Source organism: Numenius arquata, chromosome 6 (genome assembly GCF_964106895.1).
Source record: "Numenius arquata chromosome 6, bNumArq3.hap1.1, whole genome shotgun sequence".
Lineage (NCBI taxonomy): Eukaryota > Metazoa > Chordata > Aves > Charadriiformes > Scolopacidae > Numenius > Numenius arquata.
The window spans coordinates 3424866-3443723 of record NC_133581.1 but is presented as its reverse complement, the minus strand read 5'-3'; the positions used below and the strand labels follow the sequence as shown (position 1 = coordinate 3443723).

General features: G+C 37.2%; 1 protein-coding gene across 1 annotated transcript in view; it reads left to right on the top strand.

Moving 5' to 3' along the window:
* The window catches only part of PPFIA1 (PTPRF interacting protein alpha 1), a 55791-nt gene extending 42498 nt beyond the window's left edge, over positions 1–13293 (top strand). The window contains exons 22-31 of the mRNA XM_074148814.1: positions 2676–2757; positions 2904–3104; positions 3935–3997; positions 4530–4556; positions 6277–6452; positions 6549–6646; positions 8593–8768; positions 9343–9411; positions 11806–11971; positions 13235–13293. Coding sequence (XP_074004915.1) covers positions 2676–2757; positions 2904–3104; positions 3935–3997; positions 4530–4556; positions 6277–6452; positions 6549–6646; positions 8593–8768; positions 9343–9411; positions 11806–11971; positions 13235–13293 — 1117 coding nt within the window. The remainder of the gene's footprint in view (positions 1–2675; positions 2758–2903; positions 3105–3934; positions 3998–4529; positions 4557–6276; positions 6453–6548; positions 6647–8592; positions 8769–9342; positions 9412–11805; positions 11972–13234) is intronic.
* The last annotated feature ends 5565 nt before the right edge of the window (positions 13294–18858 follow it).

Sequence of the window (18858 nt, the reverse complement as noted above, 5' to 3'; positions counted from 1 at the left end):
TTATTTTTTTTCCCTCACAAAGATATGAGGCTGGATTTTTGCACTCACTTCTTAAATGGTATGATTGGATGGCCTGGGAAACTAAACTGGCCTGTCAGTTTTGATCTTTACATAATCTGATCGTGTCCTGCTGGAATGCAGTGAGTTTCTTGGTGAGGTTGGAAGGGAGTTGTTGGAAAAGTGAAATTCCCTGCTATAGGAAAAAACCACTGATGTATCATTTGCAGATAAAACAGCAACTGCCTTTGAAATCTTCCCGTGAGATGTTTTATGCCTGTGCTCTGTCTTGAGCGTTCAGGGTAATGATTTCCCATGCAAGCAAGTTTCTGTCTCTTCTTGCATACAAACAGATCCCGCTATTAGTTTTCTACTTTGTGGATGTGTTTCCTCATTGGATAATTTGTGCATAAAGTTATCTCATAAACACTTTTGGTTGGTTTGTTTCTATTTCCACGTTTCCCTCCATCACATAGCCCTTCCCTCCAGCCACACAATTGTTTTCTGCATACAGTTCTCCCATGAGTTTAAAGTTTGAATCGTAACCTCTCCTTAGGCTTTCCATACATGCCCTGTACTGCTCATCTCCAAATTATTTGCTGTTCCGTGATTAACCTGGAGTACCCCGGGAGACTTATAAAACTACCAGAAATTACACTGCAATTCTTTGAACTCCATAGGATACCCCAAGCAGCTGGGGCAGAGGCAGTGATAATGTGCTCTCCTGGGGTCATGCCGGTCGAACCTGAGGCTGCTTTGGGCACGTCTGTGCTCTTTCATCACTAGTGAACCTCCCTCACTGCACCCCCATCTTACCACAGCCGCCAAAAAGCAAGAGAAAGACACCAATTTGAAAGTTAAACTACTTGGAAAAACCATTGTGTTCCTTTCTGACAAATACAGTATTAAGCATTTTATTCTGTTCTTCGCAAGCAGTGTTCTTTAACATCTTATTAAATTATTTTTCTCAACAAAGTGAAGCAAAAGTGAATGTGTTCAGGGCCAGCGATTTGTGGGATCGATGTAGTGTGTTCCACGGTAGCAGGATAATAGCTAATCCTTTATTCCGAGTTTAGAAATAGATGTATTTTTTTTGAAGTTCACAAATATGTATTAGCTTTTGTGGTCATTTCTTCTTTGTTAGTGAAATCTAGCTAGTGAGCTGCTAACTGCTGAACGGTATTTCTGCCTTAACTGTTGGGTCTTAAAATGGGTACATTAGAATGATTATTTGTAACCAATTACCTGGCAGTTCCTTCCTTCCTCCCTTTTTTTTTCATTCCTAAATTAGGATCAGGTATTGGGAGGCTCTTGCAGAGCAAGAGGAATTTACTGACATGCAGGTGGAGAAGTAGCGTTGATAAAACAGTTGCTAGTGTATTTATTACTTCATTGATTATTTTTTATATTTAATTATCTGCCAATATAACACAAGGATCCTTGTGCATATCCGCCCTGCAGAGGTAGCAAAGAAAGCTACCGCTCTGTCAGTAAGCCCTTTTCAAGATGTCTTGTGTGGTAGTTTTTGAATATCTGTAACTTTTAAATATTTATCATCTTAGATATATTCAATGATACATTTCTGAAGGCAGGGAGACTTCATTTGTTTTAAATTGTGAGAAAATGATCAATATGTAACGTAGGATCTTCAGTGCGTAGTATTGCTGCTTATCTCAGTTCTACACTTGCAGACATGAATAAAAAGCATAAAACAGTAAAAACTGTCCAATTAGGTGAGGTTGTTTTTTCTAAACTTCTGAGTAGAGTGAGTGGAGATGTAAACATATACGACTAGCTTTCAAAGGCAGCTTAAACATGCTTTTTTCAAACTTTATCCATTTTTTTTCAGACAAATGTATCCAAGCAACATTGCTTGCTTAATCCTGCAACACTAGTTTTTGTCTCTTGGTTTATCAAACATTTTTGGCGGCTATTTTTAGGGCTCTTGTGGGCTTCCATTGTTTCTGTAAGCTGAATTGTCACTATTAAAGTTCAGTCTCTTCTGTTTCAGAATAAAAAAGGAAATGGTGTCATCGTAGGGGATGAAAGCTGAGTTTCGGTCCCTAGCCTTTCAGAATATAATTGCCAAAGCGTGGCGCTCTGAATAGAACGGTTGTCGGAAGCTGGGCCTGAAATTCTGACAGGCTCACTGGTGCAGGCTAAAATTCACCAATTAAAGGGTTACTGCCCCAGTTCCCAGCCTTGACAGCCTGATGGACGTACCGTTGCGATGGCAGGGCTGTCTGGTGTACTCGGACGTTTCTGCAGGTCTCAGATCTGCACGTTGAGGAAAAAACCGACTGCTTTGGTTCAGCCTAATTTGCTGAACAGAAAATTGCAGCAATTGAGAATCTGACTGACAAATAAGCCTGACATTTCCACTTTGTGTTGGCAGAGTTGGTTAGAGTGTCAGTGACAGTTTCAGACACATTTCCAAAAGGCAAGATCCGGTATCTTTCCTGCTCTGAAATTTCCTATCCAGGTCAGCTTCCTTGTAGTCCTCGCACGTGTGCTGTGGCTGCCTTAGCGGCTGTATCGTATAAGGCTGAGAAAGGAAGAAAGTTAACTATTGGAAAGAAAATAGTATTTAAATGTGTGTTTAAATAAACAGTGTTTAAAGTTTAACATCTGGTAGTAACTAGTTTCTCTGTTGTTAATAACTATGTCTGTAATTGTAGGCATGAGTTGCTGGAGGAGGCCAGAAGACAAGGTTTGCCTTTTGCGCAGTGGGATGGGCCTACTGTGGTGGTGTGGCTGGAGGTAAGTGGTCCCTCCAAAATAAATAAAAAAAACCAAACACCTCAATGTACATCCTTCTAAAGAATTAAAGGTTTTGGAAGCCAGGAATGTTTTCCAGATCCTGTTAACTACTTCTTTTTTTTTTTTTTTTTTTTTTGGTGTTCCAGCTGTGGGTTGGGATGCCAGCCTGGTACGTGGCTGCTTGCCGAGCCAATGTGAAAAGTGGTGCTATCATGTCAGCCTTGTCTGATACAGAAATACAGCGTGAAATCGGAATTAGCAATCCTCTGCACAGGCTGAAGCTGAGGTTGGCCATTCAAGAAATCATGTCACTGACAAGTCCATCTGCCCCTCCCACCTCAAGGACGGTAAGGAAAGTGATCCAGCATTAAACACTTTTCAGAACCCTTAGAATTTCCAAAAATTCAGCTGCAAACATGTAACTGAAAGGATTTGAACTTCGGATAAGAATTTCTGGAAACGTTATATTGTAGAGGAGCACATTATTTAAATATAGGATGATTATTCCTTTCATGAAAACTAAATGAAGGAATAACTACATTTTCTTTCTCCAAGGAAACAAAGTTTATATCAGTGTAAGTATGTAGTCCAAAATATTTAGAGGACATGTTATTGGTCTCATCTTTTGGCCTCAGAAGAATTTATAATACAGATGAAGTACAGATGTGCATACAGAATTTTGTAAAATGATTGGAGGCTCTAATAATTGATTTATGAGGCCATTAACTCCAAATAATGATTCAGACTACATAAACTAGGAATCCACCTGTCTCTCTATACTATAGTAAATTTAGATGCTTAAAGTTGGTGTGAATTCCCTCCTGAATCTGTCTACCCTGCAGTTTAAAGTTATTCCTGAGATTCCTGGGTTTATGTACTAGACTACAAATGCGTTTTTCAGATTAGAGCAAAGTCAAGTGTTTGCCCATTAATTACATCTGTGTAAGCTATTTACCACATTCAATTTTGTTAATGTCTGTGAAGAAAAGTGATCCATGGGAATAGGTTTTTATTCCCTGCCATTACTTTCCATAGATATACCTATATTTAAGACTTTAGAAACCATTGCTTTTGCCCATGCCTGCTCCTTACGTGTACCGATTGCTTATATGTTCTGCAACCTCTCCTCTTTGTTACTGCTTTCCTTTCACTGGATGGGATTGTGGGGTCATATTAGACCACGGGAAATGTCTGGGTAACACATGAAGAAATGGAAAATCTTACAGCCACACAACAAACGGTTAGTTTATAGTGTTGCCACTTCTGTTCCTTAGAGTGCTTTTCCCACCTTTTGAACATTTGAATCAAGTGCCTTTTGGTCTTTTTTTCTTTTTTTTTTTTTTTTTCCTTAAAATTAATGCATTAAAATTCTGGATCATTGCTTCTTCTAATTATTAACCTTATAACCTGCATCTTGATAGGTGTTTTTTTTTCCAGAAGGGGGGAGAAAAATCAACACTGATAAGATTGTAAACAAACCTCTTTCTAATCTGTAAAATGGAGCTCTGATTTGATTATCTAATAGACAAATTGAATTATTTGTGTGGAAATTTCTTCTCTCCAGAAAACTTAATCAGTAGATGGGTTTTGCAACCTCTCATATGAAAATGAGTGCCTTATATATCTCTTTCACATTGCATGATGCTTGCTTTATCTAGATTTTTGATATGCACTAGACTTAGAGGCTTGCAGTGCGTCTTTAACTTTGATCTCCTTACTAAACTTAAATACTAATACATATGTGTTCTTTTGCTTTTCTAACCACGTAACAGGAAGATGAGGAGGGAAGCTGGGCTCAGGTTGGACTCTTTATGTAATATTATAGACTATATGTAAATTGTCACAATAATTAGAGCATGTTTCCTATATAGCAGTTTCTTTTAGTGATTCGGTGTGGCTTGGGGATTGGGAGAGGGGGAAACTACAGGTTTATTTCTGTATAATACATACTTGGAAGATACATTTTTATATTTAGGTGATGTAAATATCTTAATGTTTTCTAGAACTGCCAAGATTTGGTGGTTCATTGAAAATTTGTAAAATACGTTGTTACATAGTACATCACACAAAAAAAAGCTATGCATAAGGATTTTTAATAATAGAGCTGTTAGAGGAAAGAATATTCAGAAGTCTTTGTTATCTTTGTTTCTGAAATATCCTCTAGCTTATGAATCATCAAAATGTAGTTAGTCTTTCTTTATAAGCATTGCTGTATTCTATGCATTGAACGTACTAGATAAAATTTTACAATGATTTCATGACATAAAGCATGGAATGTTTTGGTGGGGGCTGGTTCTCTGGGAAGCCAGAACTCCAAGAGGAATATCTGCTTTGTGCAGAAAGTCCCTGCTCAGCCATCACAGCACCATCACAGGTGTGCTACAGGAGCCTAGACAGTTAAGTAGATTTCTGTGCACTAATTCTGTAATCCTCCTTGATTAATTGTTTTCCCTTAAAGTGGTGACAAATCCTAATTGTATTTTCAGGCACTGATATAGTTGAGTATTTTATACAGGGATATAAACAAAACTCAGGATTTGCCCGTGACCCATATCTTTGGATGGTATAGTCTCTTCTCCCTTGGCTGCCCTCCAGCTTAAACCTGTTTAAGTCCCATTAACTACAACTGGGATACTCATTTGCAGATTGTCAGTGAATAACAATCGTAGCTTGCCCTCCCTGTTTCAGGAGTAATGTGCTCTTTCACTCTGCTACCTAGTGATGGCTCGAAGAAAAGCATTTCTGTGGGGCCTTGCTCCTTTCTAGAAGATGCTTCCTCTAGCGGAGAAATAAAGCTTTTGACTTTTAATTGCACAGTAAAAATGAATTATTATCCTGGACTTTTGAAAAAAGGAGCTGCTAGGGTTTTTTGCTCAAGGAATGATTAGATGCATAGTTAGAAACTTTTTAGAAGTTTTCCCCAAAAAATGCCTCATGATTTATAGGTCAAAAATGCAGTGAGATAAGGAAATCTCTTTTTTTTTTTTTTTTCCTTTTCTTTTTTTAAAGATAAGGGCCAGCATTTAGAACTGCTTGTTCTTCAGTTGTGGGTTTTTATCAGTTTCTGAAAACATTCAACTGTAGTAAAAAAACCCTGCATTTTTTTTTTTTTTTTTTACATCTTGTATTTATATGGTCATGTGAAAAATAAGACAACCCCCCCTCAATTTTCAAGAGAGACGGCATTTTCAACATTATAACAAAATGAGATTCCATGGCTCTTGCTATCAAGACTGTATAGATTAGTCGTTTTTTATTTTTATTAGCTTCTGCATATTTTTTCATACTCTTCAACATGAAACAAATTAAGGCATTTTTACTTGCTGATCTGAATATTTAAACTTGCTTTTCTTCATGAGGATGTCTTTTTCAGAAAACACACATGTAGTATTCAGTATTTTGAACACTGGCTACTAAATAAGCATTATTTTACTTTTTCTTTGAAGTATGTTGTCTCAAAAGGCTTTTCTCTCTTATTTCTCATTTTAATAAGCTTATTCCTTAATCTTTTACAAACAGACGTTAGCGTATGGTGATATGAACCATGAGTGGATTGGCAATGAATGGCTCCCGAGTCTGGGGCTCCCTCAGTATCGCAGCTATTTCATGGAATGTCTTGTTGATGCTCGAATGCTGGATCATTTAACTAAAAAAGATCTGCGTGGGCAGCTTAAAATGGTCGACAGCTTTCACAGGTGAACAGATTTAATTTGGAGATCTAACCTAGAGTAAATGTTTTCATTATCTCTAAACAATTTTTTTCCTAATTTTTTTTTTCTTTTCCTAAACAGAAACAGTTTTCAGTGTGGAATTATGTGCCTACGAAGACTGAATTATGATCGAAAAGAACTTGAAAAAAAAAGAGAAGAAAGCCAGAATGAAATTAAGGGTTAGTGCATTGTCTTGACCTCAGTCTGATTCAAACGTGTTTTCACTGATCTGCCTCAAAAATTTATTGAAAAAAAAAAAAAAAGAAGGCATTAGAGGGAGGAATTAGAGATGTGTTTGGATGTATGCCCTGAACAGCGAACCATGAAACACATCATTAAACCATTCACTTTTGCAGAGATGTGCTGCAGATGCAGGCACTTTTGAAGGTCTTACTGCTCTGAAGTTTGATAGAAAGCTAAATGTTTTAGGAGGATGAAGGTTTTGAAAAAGACTTAGGATTTTGGTTCCCTCCCCCTGTCCCATTCTGACATAAAAACGACATGATTTTATTGTTGCTTCTGGCTGATAATATTTATTACCCAGCACTTTATGAAAAAATATCCAGGTGACTTAGGTGTTTATATCTTCCAGATTCATGGTGATCATTAAACAAAAAAGGAGGAAGAAAAAGCAGGGTGGGAATTCACAGTATTTTCCAAGACTTCTCATGGAAGTTTTATCCCCTGCCTAACATCAGAAGTTTTTTCTGCCATCTTAGACTAAAATTTTAGGGTTAGCTTATACACAGTTTTCTTGGAAGGCTCTGTGCCTGCTCTTCCCCTTTCCTTTTAAAGTGTTGATACCCTCTGGTGGTTATTCTACTAATTGTGCCTGAGAACATTCCCAGGAGTTGCAGTTAACCGGTATGAAACAAGCCTGTGTTGAGGCTTGTAAGCCTTTTTTTAGCCTTTGAAATGGTACAGCTGCATCTATTGCCTATAGGGAATTGCTCCTTGAAACATATAACTCGTTAATTCCTCTTGGGAATTGTTTGGGAAGAATGCTGTGGATCATTATAACAGTTCGATTGGCATAGACATCCCTGTATAGTGTAAAGAAACCTACTTGTAAGAACATAGTTGTTGTTTTGACGTTTGAGCTGAATATATAAATGCTGCTTTATAATGGTTTTCCTTGAAAAAGTTCTAAGAGCATATATTGATCGATGAACTGCTACAGTATGTAATGCTTTCCGGCAAACTTCAAATAATTTTACTTTCTCCGCCTTGAATTTCTGATTGTGGAAAAGTGTAGTAGTATGCATACACAAGCTGAAGGAAAGTCTGCATTGCTAAATTGAACAACTTTAGAACTTAAAGGTAGATAAGATTATTTAATGTTTTATTATTTATTACTTTTTAATTTTATAATATTATTAATAATAATGTAAATAATAATCAAGGCCCCATCCCTGGGGGTGTTCAAGGGCAGGTTGGATGGGCCTTTGAGCAACCTGGTCTAGTGGGAGGCGTCCCTGCCCAGGGTAGGGGGCTTGGAACTCGATGATGGTTGGAATGTGCCTTCCAATTCTAACCATTCTATGATTCTATGATGATAAAGCTCTAAACAACAATATATAAAGCTTTCTGTTCAAATACAGTAGGAAGTGCATGAGAAGCTGTTACAAGATATTTTTTTTTTTTTTGAGTAGTAAGTTTTTTTTTCCCAAAAAACTTAATCTGTCTTGGGTGAGGTCCAAGCCCCTAAGTGGTTGTGTAGAATCAAAGATCCTATCTTTGCCATCTGCACTTCTGAACTTCAATGCCCAGCTGAACTTCTGATAAGTGACTGTAGCCCCCCTCTGTAGGCAGAGAGAGGAGGCTGTACGAGGACTATTCCTCCGGGGTGCAAGGAAAACTACTGTATGGAAAGGATCCAACAGCACGTGTTGGGGTCTAAGCGTGAAGTTTGTTGCATGCCAAAAAGGTAGGGGCAGATTAGATCACAACCTAAGTGCTAAATAACCCAATTCCTTCAGGGCTACTAATTAACAGCATCTATGATGAATTGCGTTACACGTGAAAATCAATCCCGACATGAGCATCCAGATCAAGAAAGGGCTGTGGGTTTCTTGTTCAGAAAAATTGTATTGTTACAAATCGGGCAACTTTTTTTCCTCCGTAGATGTCCTTGTCTGGAGCAATGAAAGAATGATCCATTGGGTAGTGTCCATTGGTCTTAAAGAATACGCAAATAACCTTATAGAGAGCGGAGTTCACGGTGCACTTGTGGCCTTAGATGAATCATTTGATTACAATGCATTAGCTCTCTTGTTACAAATACCCACTCAAAACACACAGGTAAGCAATAAATAGTTATTTTATGACCAACAGGATTTTTTTCCTCTCTATGAAGGTTAAAAATGGAAATTACTGTGGTTTTTTTTTATCCTTGGGTAGGTGCATATCTTTCTATTCCCAGCTCTAGAAACTTCAGAAATGGAAAGTTGTCCTTAATCATTTTATCCTGGAAGAGAAAAATATAGGACTATGCTTTTCTTACTGCTTTCTAATTGTTAACAACAATTCTGGTTGGTAAATTTGCTTGAACAAAAAACACTGAGTATTTTCCTCATATCCCATTTTCACACCATGAGTGTAAAACTCATCATTTTTGTTGTTTGCTAGTTTTTATTTGGAAATAATTAAGTTTGAGGCAGAAATCATGAACTTTCCTATCACCACTAAGGGAAGGGGGAGCTGTTAAGTCTTACTGAAGTCTTTAATAAGTTACAACTTAAATCATAGCTTTTCACGTAGTAAGTATGTCTATTAATCTGATAAGAAAGTATTAAACAATTTGGGTTATATTACATTTTAAGAATTAGTAAAATTTAATTTTTAATTTCAATTTTTCTCGTACTATAAATTTTAGGCTCGTGCTGTTCTGGAGAGGGAATTTAATAACCTTCTTGCTATGGGCACTGACAGAAGACTTGACGAAGTAAGTTACTTGAGCTGTGAACTTCATCCAAACGGTTCAGTGAAAGAATTTAGCATGAACCTCTTTAAGCAGTTGACAGAATAGGGACAGAAAACTGAACTTGAAATTCTTAGTCTTGAGAGTTTCTGAATGTGGCAGGTTTTGTGTATTTAGGTAATGTGACTTTGAATATGCAAGTATTGAGATGAACTGCTGGTTTGTTTTCTGTAGTTTGTGTGGTTAATACCTAATCTTCCTATGAAGACAGGCTGAGAGAGTTGGGGTTGTTCAGCCTAGAGAAGAGAAGGCTCCGGGGAGACCTTATAACGGCCTTCCAGTAGCTGAAGGGGCTACAGGAGAGATGGGGAGGGACTCTTGATCAGGGATCGGAGGCGTAAGACGAGGGGTAATGGTTTTAAATTGAAAGAGGGGAGATTTAGATTAGATACTAGAAAGAAATTCTTTACTGTGAGGGTGGTGAGACACTGGCAGAGGTTGCCCAGAGAAGCTGTCGATGCCCCATCCCTGGAGGGGTTCAAGGCCAGGCTGGATGGGGCTTTGAGCAACCTGGTCTGGTGGGAGGTGTCCCTGCCCAGGGCAGGGGGTTAGAACTCAATGATCATTAAGGTCCCTTCCAACTCTAACCATTCTATGATTCTATAACAGCAGCACTTTGGGCTGAACCTTCTTTTTCTATCTAAATGTGGGAAAATTAGTGACCGACCAGCGTTGCAGATGAACAAGCTATAATAAAGGCATTGTATAGCTTGTTGTAACAGGAAGTATTTCAAATACTTTGGAGTGTATTTAAACAAAGTTTGTGTGTTAATACGTGTTAATACCAGTATAGATGACCACCAGGTACATTTGCACATCAAACTAACTTCTGTTGGGCAGTCTGTGCCCTTACAGTGTATAAACTTCGTTCAGATGTAATGAGTATTAAACTCTTAAACTGGGGTGGGACTATTTTGTGGACCCTGTGACCCCATAGCGTAAAGGAGAGCGTGTTACATCTTTAACCTTTTTAATTGCTCTATGATGCAATTTGGTGAAGAGTTTGGAGCTTTGTTTGCTCCAAACTTTGTTTGGTGTTACTTCCCTGAAAGATTCTGAACCCTTAGCTGCCTCTTCTTTGGTGCTAGTGGGAGTTTGTGGTCACTCATCTGAGCGGAAGCGGTTTGGGTTAAGATTAAGGTGGTGAAACCCTAATGTGGTTAACCAGGCCAGGAACCAGTCTGATATCTCAGAAGCGTTTGTGCTAGTATGAGGAAGAGGACAGGGGAAGCGTGAAAGTCCTGACCTCAACTGCATACACCAGTGTGTTGAAGAAGGAGGCTCCTATGACAGTTCTTGATGGGGTTTGTGTTCGTCTTTCTCCTAATGGACTCATTGCAGCCCTTTTGTGGCACATCCCGACAGCTCTGTTCTTAGGATGCATCTCTACTAAAGTTTTAATAACATTATTAAAAAGCAGCTTGATATTTTCTAAAGTATTTTTCCTTAAGTGATTTCAAACTGCAAGAGAAGGAGCTTTAAGGGAATTGGATGCTCTCTGTTCTACCAGCACAGGGCAGTTTGTTGATCTTGAAGCTCTCCTCAAATAATGCAGACACCCATCTCCTAATTCTAGAAGAGGATAAATTTTAGGTAAAATGGCGTTCATGTGATTGAACTGTTTCTAAAGGTGAAGCTGGCAAACGGAGATGCACAATATGTTTATTTGCACTGACACAACACCTTCACTGCAAAAGACATTTTTGGAAGTGGGACTTAAGCTGTTGTATTTATTAAGTGCAATATTATATTTCTGAAGCAGAATATTATTTCAAAGATGCAGATGTATTAATAAGGAGAAAGTGCATTTAAGTGAAGTTTACCCAAGGTGCTTAAGCAAAAGGCTGCAAGGCAATCTGGTATTTACTACACTTACTCTTTTTTTTCCCTCACTGTCACTTCCTGGAATGTGGAGCATGAGAAGACATAATAGCTGTATCATCATTCCCGTAAGAGAATTGAACGTTAAAAGCAATTGTTTAAATTAAGACTCTACATGGCAGCATTCCAAAAGCAGCTTTTCTGATCCGCTCCCCTCCTCGCACCCCCTAAGAAGGAGTGATGTGACACTTAGGAATTACTGCAAATCACGAAGCACAAACATTCAAAGTACGAAACGTTTTCCTAAACGTGCTGAGCACACGAATTTCCATAGTTACTGAGCTGAAGAGCCTACGCTTTAGCAAATGAACACAAATTATTGCAAATAAAGACCTCCGCTGCTGTTGTACCTGAACCGGTTCTGAAAATTAACTCTTTGGGTGATGAGACATTTCCTTAAGGTTGTCAGTAATCCTTTTAATGTCAGCAACAGTCCTATGTTTTCTGAATCGCTAATGATGTTTATCGATGTAACAGGATGATGATAAGAGCTTTAGGAGAGCACCTTCATGGAGAAAGAAGTTTAGACCAAAGGACATAAGAGGTTTAGCTGCTGGATCAGCAGAGACTCTTCCTGCAAATTTCAGAGTTACAACCTCAATGTCTTCACCCTCTATGCAGCCAAAGAAGATGCAGATTGATGGTATTGATTTTGTATTATTTTAAGCATGATGTGCTTTTTTGCTTGAGTTTACAGGGGAATTAAGTTCAAATTCCCTTTTTGCTGCATAAAAGCATCTGCCTTGTGCATGGTTGTGTATATATATATGTAACACTGTGTTTAACCATAGGGTGCTTTATAATTTTAGGAAGCTGTAATAGATTTGGGGTTTCTTTTTACTGCATTGGAATAACAAAATGAGAATTGTAGTTAGAAATAAATTTATGTTAAAGTAGGAAAATAAAATTATATTTTAGTAGAAATCTTTTAATCATGTGATGCATAATTTCTAATTGGCAGCAATTAGACCAATGTAAGTCCTACTGCTGAAATGCTGCAAAATGCATTCAAAAATGCAGTAAGCTCCCTCAGATAGTTTTGAGATTATTAAAACTTGAGTAAAAGGTGCATTAACCCCCTGCAGTGGTCATTTTAAGTATTGATCATACTTGAAATCACTGCTACAGTCATTGCTGTATACTTGATGATCTATATGTATACGTGCGCATGTGCACACACACACAGATACGTATTTAAAAAACCCAAACAAATCGCAAAAAAAGGGATCACCTGGAGTGGAAGTTGATCACCTGTCACATGAGGTATCCTGTCTGTTTAAAACCAGTCTCTTTATTACCATGAGAATAAAATTTTACTTGAAATTGTTTTACAAAACATAAGTAAAAATAAATGGAAAATGTATTTATTGGAACAGACAGGATGAGAACTTCAGTATAATCTGTCAGTCATCTCAGGTTCTGAAAATTGTATTTAGGAGTAAAGTTCAAAGAAACAACCTTTGCCATCTGATGTTGCTCTCTAAAATGTTTCAAATTTTAAATATTGTCACTAGCACAAAATATTTTCCAGAATTCATGTGAAAAATTCTGTAAATTAAAATAAGTGAAGTCTTTACCACGTAAAGCCCCTTTCTTTTTACGATGTAAAAAAACAGAAAAATATATAAACTATATAGAATAGAAGATAGATAAATTATAAAATTACCTTTGCCAATTTCTGTGTGCTATTGGCATACAGGTTTTTTTCGAATTCTTTTTGTTAGCCACTGAAACTAGAAGTGGATAATATATTAAACTGTAAAATAAATTTTGCTTTTCTAACTTGTAACCTTAGTGTTGGGTGAGTACGGTCGCTGTAATCGCATTGCTGTAAGAAAAAGGGGGTTTTTTTGAAAACTAACATGCATGCTGTGTTCTGCATGTCTTTCCATGCTTCTTGAAATAGGCAGTGTATCAGGAACACAAAGATTGGATTCTGCTACAGTAAGGACCTACTCCTGTTAAAGCCTTCTCCTGGTGAGTAGAGTTGAGAGGTATAAGAGTAAAGCAGCTATTTCTGAAATAAAACATCAGGTATTTTAATACAGTGAATTTACACAATTACAAAACTGTTTCAAATTTTCAGTGTAGATTGTTATATTGAAAATCCAGAGATCATTTCCTGCAGTGAAGACTATGAGTGTTTAAATATTTAAATATATTGAAAATTGTATTCTTTTGAGGTTTTTTATTTTATCTAAACAGCCTCAAAAAGGACCTATGCTAAATAGCTATTTAGAAAGTGTTGAAATCAAAGGTTGGATAAAACATCTAGTGGGGAGGAGGGAAGGGAACTAAATTAGCATATAGGGGAAAGAAAATAATTTAGTGTGTGACGCTGCAGTTCAGATTATGGCTCTTTCAGAGTCTTTGCTTGGTCTAAGTTACCCCACTCCAATATACTTCAATATTGAATTGTTACAGGGGTAATTGCATAGTTTTCCAGTTCTTGGATACTTCATACCACTGTGATTGCTTAGGCTGTCTGCTTGGATTGAGCTACCTGCAGCCTAAGTTTGGGCAGCTGTGAGCAGCGCTGACAATAAAAGGCAGCTTGATAACACAGGGGTGTTTAACACAAAAGCATGTGTTCTGGTTTATGAAAGATTTGTAGTCCTGTCTTACTCCAGGATTTGGGCGATTTTTCTTTCAGCAGCCTCTGCTGTATTTTCTCCTGGAACAGTATTTCTCTTATTTTGCAAACAAGTCTGGAAACTAAATTTTTTTTACTATATTGGATTAAAAAAAATAAATCCAGTGAATCCTTCTGTGACAAGCTGGTATCTTCCATGGGCTCTAAATTGCCTGGTTTTTCTGCTTACAGCTTCTTTCCTTTCTTCTCACCAGCAGGATCCCTACCAACTCATGTATTGCCTGCCTTTTCTTTAAATTCAGAAGCTTTTTGTATATACAAGTTTATTCCTAAAGACTTCTTCCGTATGAAATGTTGCGAAGGGGAAAGTTTGCACATAGCAACTCAGATCATGGTGGTTTATAATCCCAGGGGCTTACAATTTTTTTATTTTCTTTTTCAGTTTCAAGATATTGAAGTTTTAAGGCTTCCCCGCCCCCAAATTCTCCCCAGTTTCAGGATTTTCTGTAGTCAGATGATCTAGGATAATAATGTAGGAAGCTGAAATATTTTACTTTGTGCTTTACTTTGCAACTAAAGATTACAGAAGGCAATAAAATTGTGTACATTGTGGCATGGCAATAATTCAATGCATGACTCCTACCGTACTGAGCTCTTAAATGAACAAACTTAAATGACAAACTTAAAATGAAGTGTTTTAAAAAAATGGCTAATGGATTTTTTAATTTTTTTTTTCTTTTTGTGTGTTTTCTGTTTGTTTTGTTGTTGTTTTTACAGTTTACCCACACTATTTCTACCGGTGATATGCAGCATTTTCAACATTTGGAACCCTTAACCTGTTAATACTTGTTAAATGGACACTTTGAGATATTTTATTACAGAGTTTTTAATTAGCAAAAAAATTCATGAGTACTATAGAGAAAATATTTTAGAATCTAAATGTTTCTTATATTTATGTGACTTCTCATTTATATAGTTACTTACTTTTTCTGTTTCTATTCAGTCTACAAATCAAATCATTGCTGATTTTTTTATTCTAATTTTAGTCTTTCCAACTGAATGTACTGTAATGCTTGTATGTATATGTCCCTATAAGTAATATAGGGTTTTTGTAAATTATGCAGTTACTGTAATTATCATTGTTTTTTAATAATGAAACTGAAGGTGAAAAGGATTTTAATACCTTTGTAAAAGTATCATGACACCAAGCAGTATATATTTTGTCTTTTGGAAGCGTTAGCTTAGATCTGAAAACAAGTCCAGCTTTTTTTTCAGGTAAGCAGAAGTTGTTGTAGGAGGTATGGTACATCCTTGTTCTTCTTTTCAGAACTGTACCTTTCCACAAAGAGGATTTGTCAAGTAGTGGGAATTTGTCTTATTTAAAATATAACTTGTTTTAAAAGCTGGGAAGAACTCTTAACACTATGGAACACGTTTTAGAAGTGATTGACTCGGTCATAACACTCTGCTGTATTTGTATTAGCGTATCTTCGCAGTGACTGAAAACAAGCCATAAACCAAGAACTTTTTATTTTATTTTTTTTTTCCCTTAACTGAGGAGGATAAACTTCACAATAATTCCTGGTCGTAATCCACAGGCCACAGAGGGTTTTTTTTGTCCTAGATCTTTTTGATTGAAAACACTTGTGGAAAGATGCTGGTGAAATTAGTTTTAATGGACCAAGCGTGAAGCACTGCAGGCTCGTGTCAAACCAGTAGTGAAAGATGAAGGTACAATGGGCTGAACACTAAAGCAGTGCGACTTCTAATAAAGGCCTTACTTTTTCTTATGTAAGTCATCTTTTGTGTTTTGTAAACTTGTTCTAAGGAGTTGTCTGGACTTTCATTTTGATGGTTGTAGCCATTTTGGACTGTGTGAGTAGAAAATGTATCCAACACTTGTAAATGGCATATTAAAAAGCCAGCAAGAATCTGTTCAGATAGTGCATTATTTATTATGCAACAATATATATAGCATGTCTTTTTTTCTTATTTTGTTTTCCACTTTTAACTTGCTTGTAAAACTGAAATTCATTGTTACTGTTCTGTTTTTCTAATAATCTTTTGTGTATTTTCAGATTATGTAACAATATGTACAGTCTACTTTTGAACTATTTTTATCACAGTATTATTTATTGCTTTCTTTCAATAAAGTACTGATGCATTTTCCACTGCCAATAAAACACTATTGGAAAGCTAAGCTCTTAATTGTATGCAGGCAGATACTTTTGCGGTGAGTGGATATTGTCAATAAAGCATCTTAATGATTGTTTGCTGCCCTGTAGATCTCGTTTCAAATGACAGTTTTTCTCCAGTAGAAAAATGTTCTGTTGGATGTGACGTTTTCTTTGGAGTTGTCCAAGTTCACATGCGTTAATCAGGTTTTGGTAAAAAAAAACCCCAGTTTTCCAAAGAAAACTGCTTTTATTGCCTGCTTATACTAGTAGTTAGAGCTATGATTTACTTTTAAAAAGAATAAGGAAAACTATCACACAACTTCAGTGTATTGTGGTCCATGTGATGAAGATTGAAGTGCTGTTCTATTACAGTAGCAACACTTGCTTTGTTAATAAAATGAGATTATGACCATAATGGTATTTGGAGAGAAACGTAGGACTCGAGGGAGCCGATACAAAAATGGGTCATAATAGGGCTGTTTACGTCAATATATTGTAAACCATTTCTTGTGTAGAAGAGAAGACAGAAGGATAATGTTACAGAATAACCGAAGCAGTAGTGAAGCCTATTTCATCACGTCCTCTAGATCAACAGCGGGATGTGGAATGCATGGAACGGAGAACTATTGTGATTGATGCTTTAAACATTGTTCAGTAATGCATCTCTGTCTGAGCTTGTCTACATGAGTTGCTGTCCGATCATTTGCAGTCTCTTTTGTATTTCCAGAGAATCTATCTTTCTAGAAAAAAGCTAAAATGGAACTGCAGAACGAGATCCTGACTCACTGTTCAACTAAACTTCACTGTTTAGAAAAAAAAAAAATAAAATTGCATAGACTTTTCCGGTCACTGATGTGATAGTAGGTGTTCAAAGTCATGTATTGTTGCTTCTCAAAAGTGAAAACAACGCGGAATAGACTTGTAAAATGTGAAAAGAAAATACGTTTATTATTTTAAGGTTGTAAACCTTAACTGTTATGGAACGATGGAATTGACATGAGAGCTAGAATAAATGAGTGAAATAGAAAAAGCTTTCACGAACTGGCAAAACTGTGTGGTGACTTCCTTCTGCTTATTTATGTGGCAAAGGTATCTCAGAGAAACTCAGAAAAACCCTCCCGGGAAGACAAATACGCAAACGCATGCGTAAAAGGCAGGGCTATGTTACAGTGATCTTTATTTAAAGCTTTGTTAAATATAACTTTTTGTAAATTGCCAAATGTCCTTAAAGGCTTTATTTGGAGAGAGAGCGCTATAAAAATTAAAGTATGCGTTTTATCTGCGATAAGGACACGGTAGAATTATCTGCGAGAATTTTAAACTTGTAATCTCTGCGTGTTTAGAGGGCAGGGAATCTCAAAACAGATGCCATCATGTACTTGATCTTTCTCTTTTCAAGCTGATGTAAGATTGATTAAAAGATGAGAAGTCGCTTTTGCATTTTCTTACGGACGGTGGTGGTTTGTCATGCCAACACTCAGCAGCAGGCGTGTGAAGTAATTCAAAGCAGAATATATGATATTTTTGTTGAAACTAAAGAGTTACTTTGCCTTTAAAAGGAAACTGGGTTTTTTATAACTTCTTGATAATTCTGTTTTCGGGGTTGTAGTTTTTGGGGCACTGCTTAAACCCAAGTTATTCCAAATTTTATTAATTTCATTCTTTGTTAATAGTAATTTTTGGGAAAAAAAAAAAGCGTGGGGGGAATTGTCTAATTTAGGTAGCAACACCTTGTGGTTTTATATGGCATGTAGGAATGGATGGACGGATGAAAAGTGGTATATAAATGTTGTTGGTATTCCTACCTGTGAAGGGAGGGACAGAGGAAGACTCTCCAAAAGGGCACAGCAACAGAACCAGAAGTAACACCAAAAGGATCAAGGGTCTCCGAGCCTGCTTTCTCTCTCACAGACGTCTTTTTAAGAGTAAGTTTAGCCCAATTTTTAAATTATGCTATATTCAGATTATAAGGTAAATTACCCTATGTTTAATACAGGGGAAAAAAATAAAATAATTAAGCCTGTTTATACTGTGAGCTGACTATGTTTGGCTTGAGGTGACTGGGAATTAGTAAATCATGTTCCTCCCTACAAAACTTGTGAAAACTGCTCATCTGTATTTTTTTAATCTTACCCTTTATTACAGTTTGAGTTTGTGTACTTCTTTGCAATGGGGTTTTTTGCTAGAAATGACATTCCTTGGAGTCTGTTTCTATAAACAGCCTGTTTCTTTTCTATAAACAAATAGGGGGCCAACAAATAACTCCTGAAGCGTTCAGGCTGCATTTTAAAACCCGGTCGTTTTTCCTTTCGGCGTCTGTTGGATTTAGACACCTTGTGCTCGGCCAAATGGGATCCTTTTCCCACTGATGAAGAGACGGAAACTCTTGGAGACGACGTAGTTCCCATTTCCAAAACGGCGCCGGTGCAAAAGTGAGTATTGAGGTTTAGGAGAAAAAAAAAAAGAAAAAGGATATGTTCAAAGTTATATATTCTGTTGTAGCCCTCTTCCAACCCCTGACGGTGCGTTTTTTGAAGTAGTAGTGCTGGTTCTTCATCTAACTTAGATTTTAAGGAATGGGGAAAGGAGCAGCGACGCTCTAGGTTGAAAAAGATGTATATATTTTTCTCCCCGTGCTCTCCTGTGATGTCTCCCTCCCCCTGGAGCGGCCGGGCCGGGGATGGGGGGGTGGCCGGGCTGGGCGGGAGGCGGTGCCTCCCTCTTCCCACCTGGAGCCGCCCCGCCGTGCGGGAAGAGGAA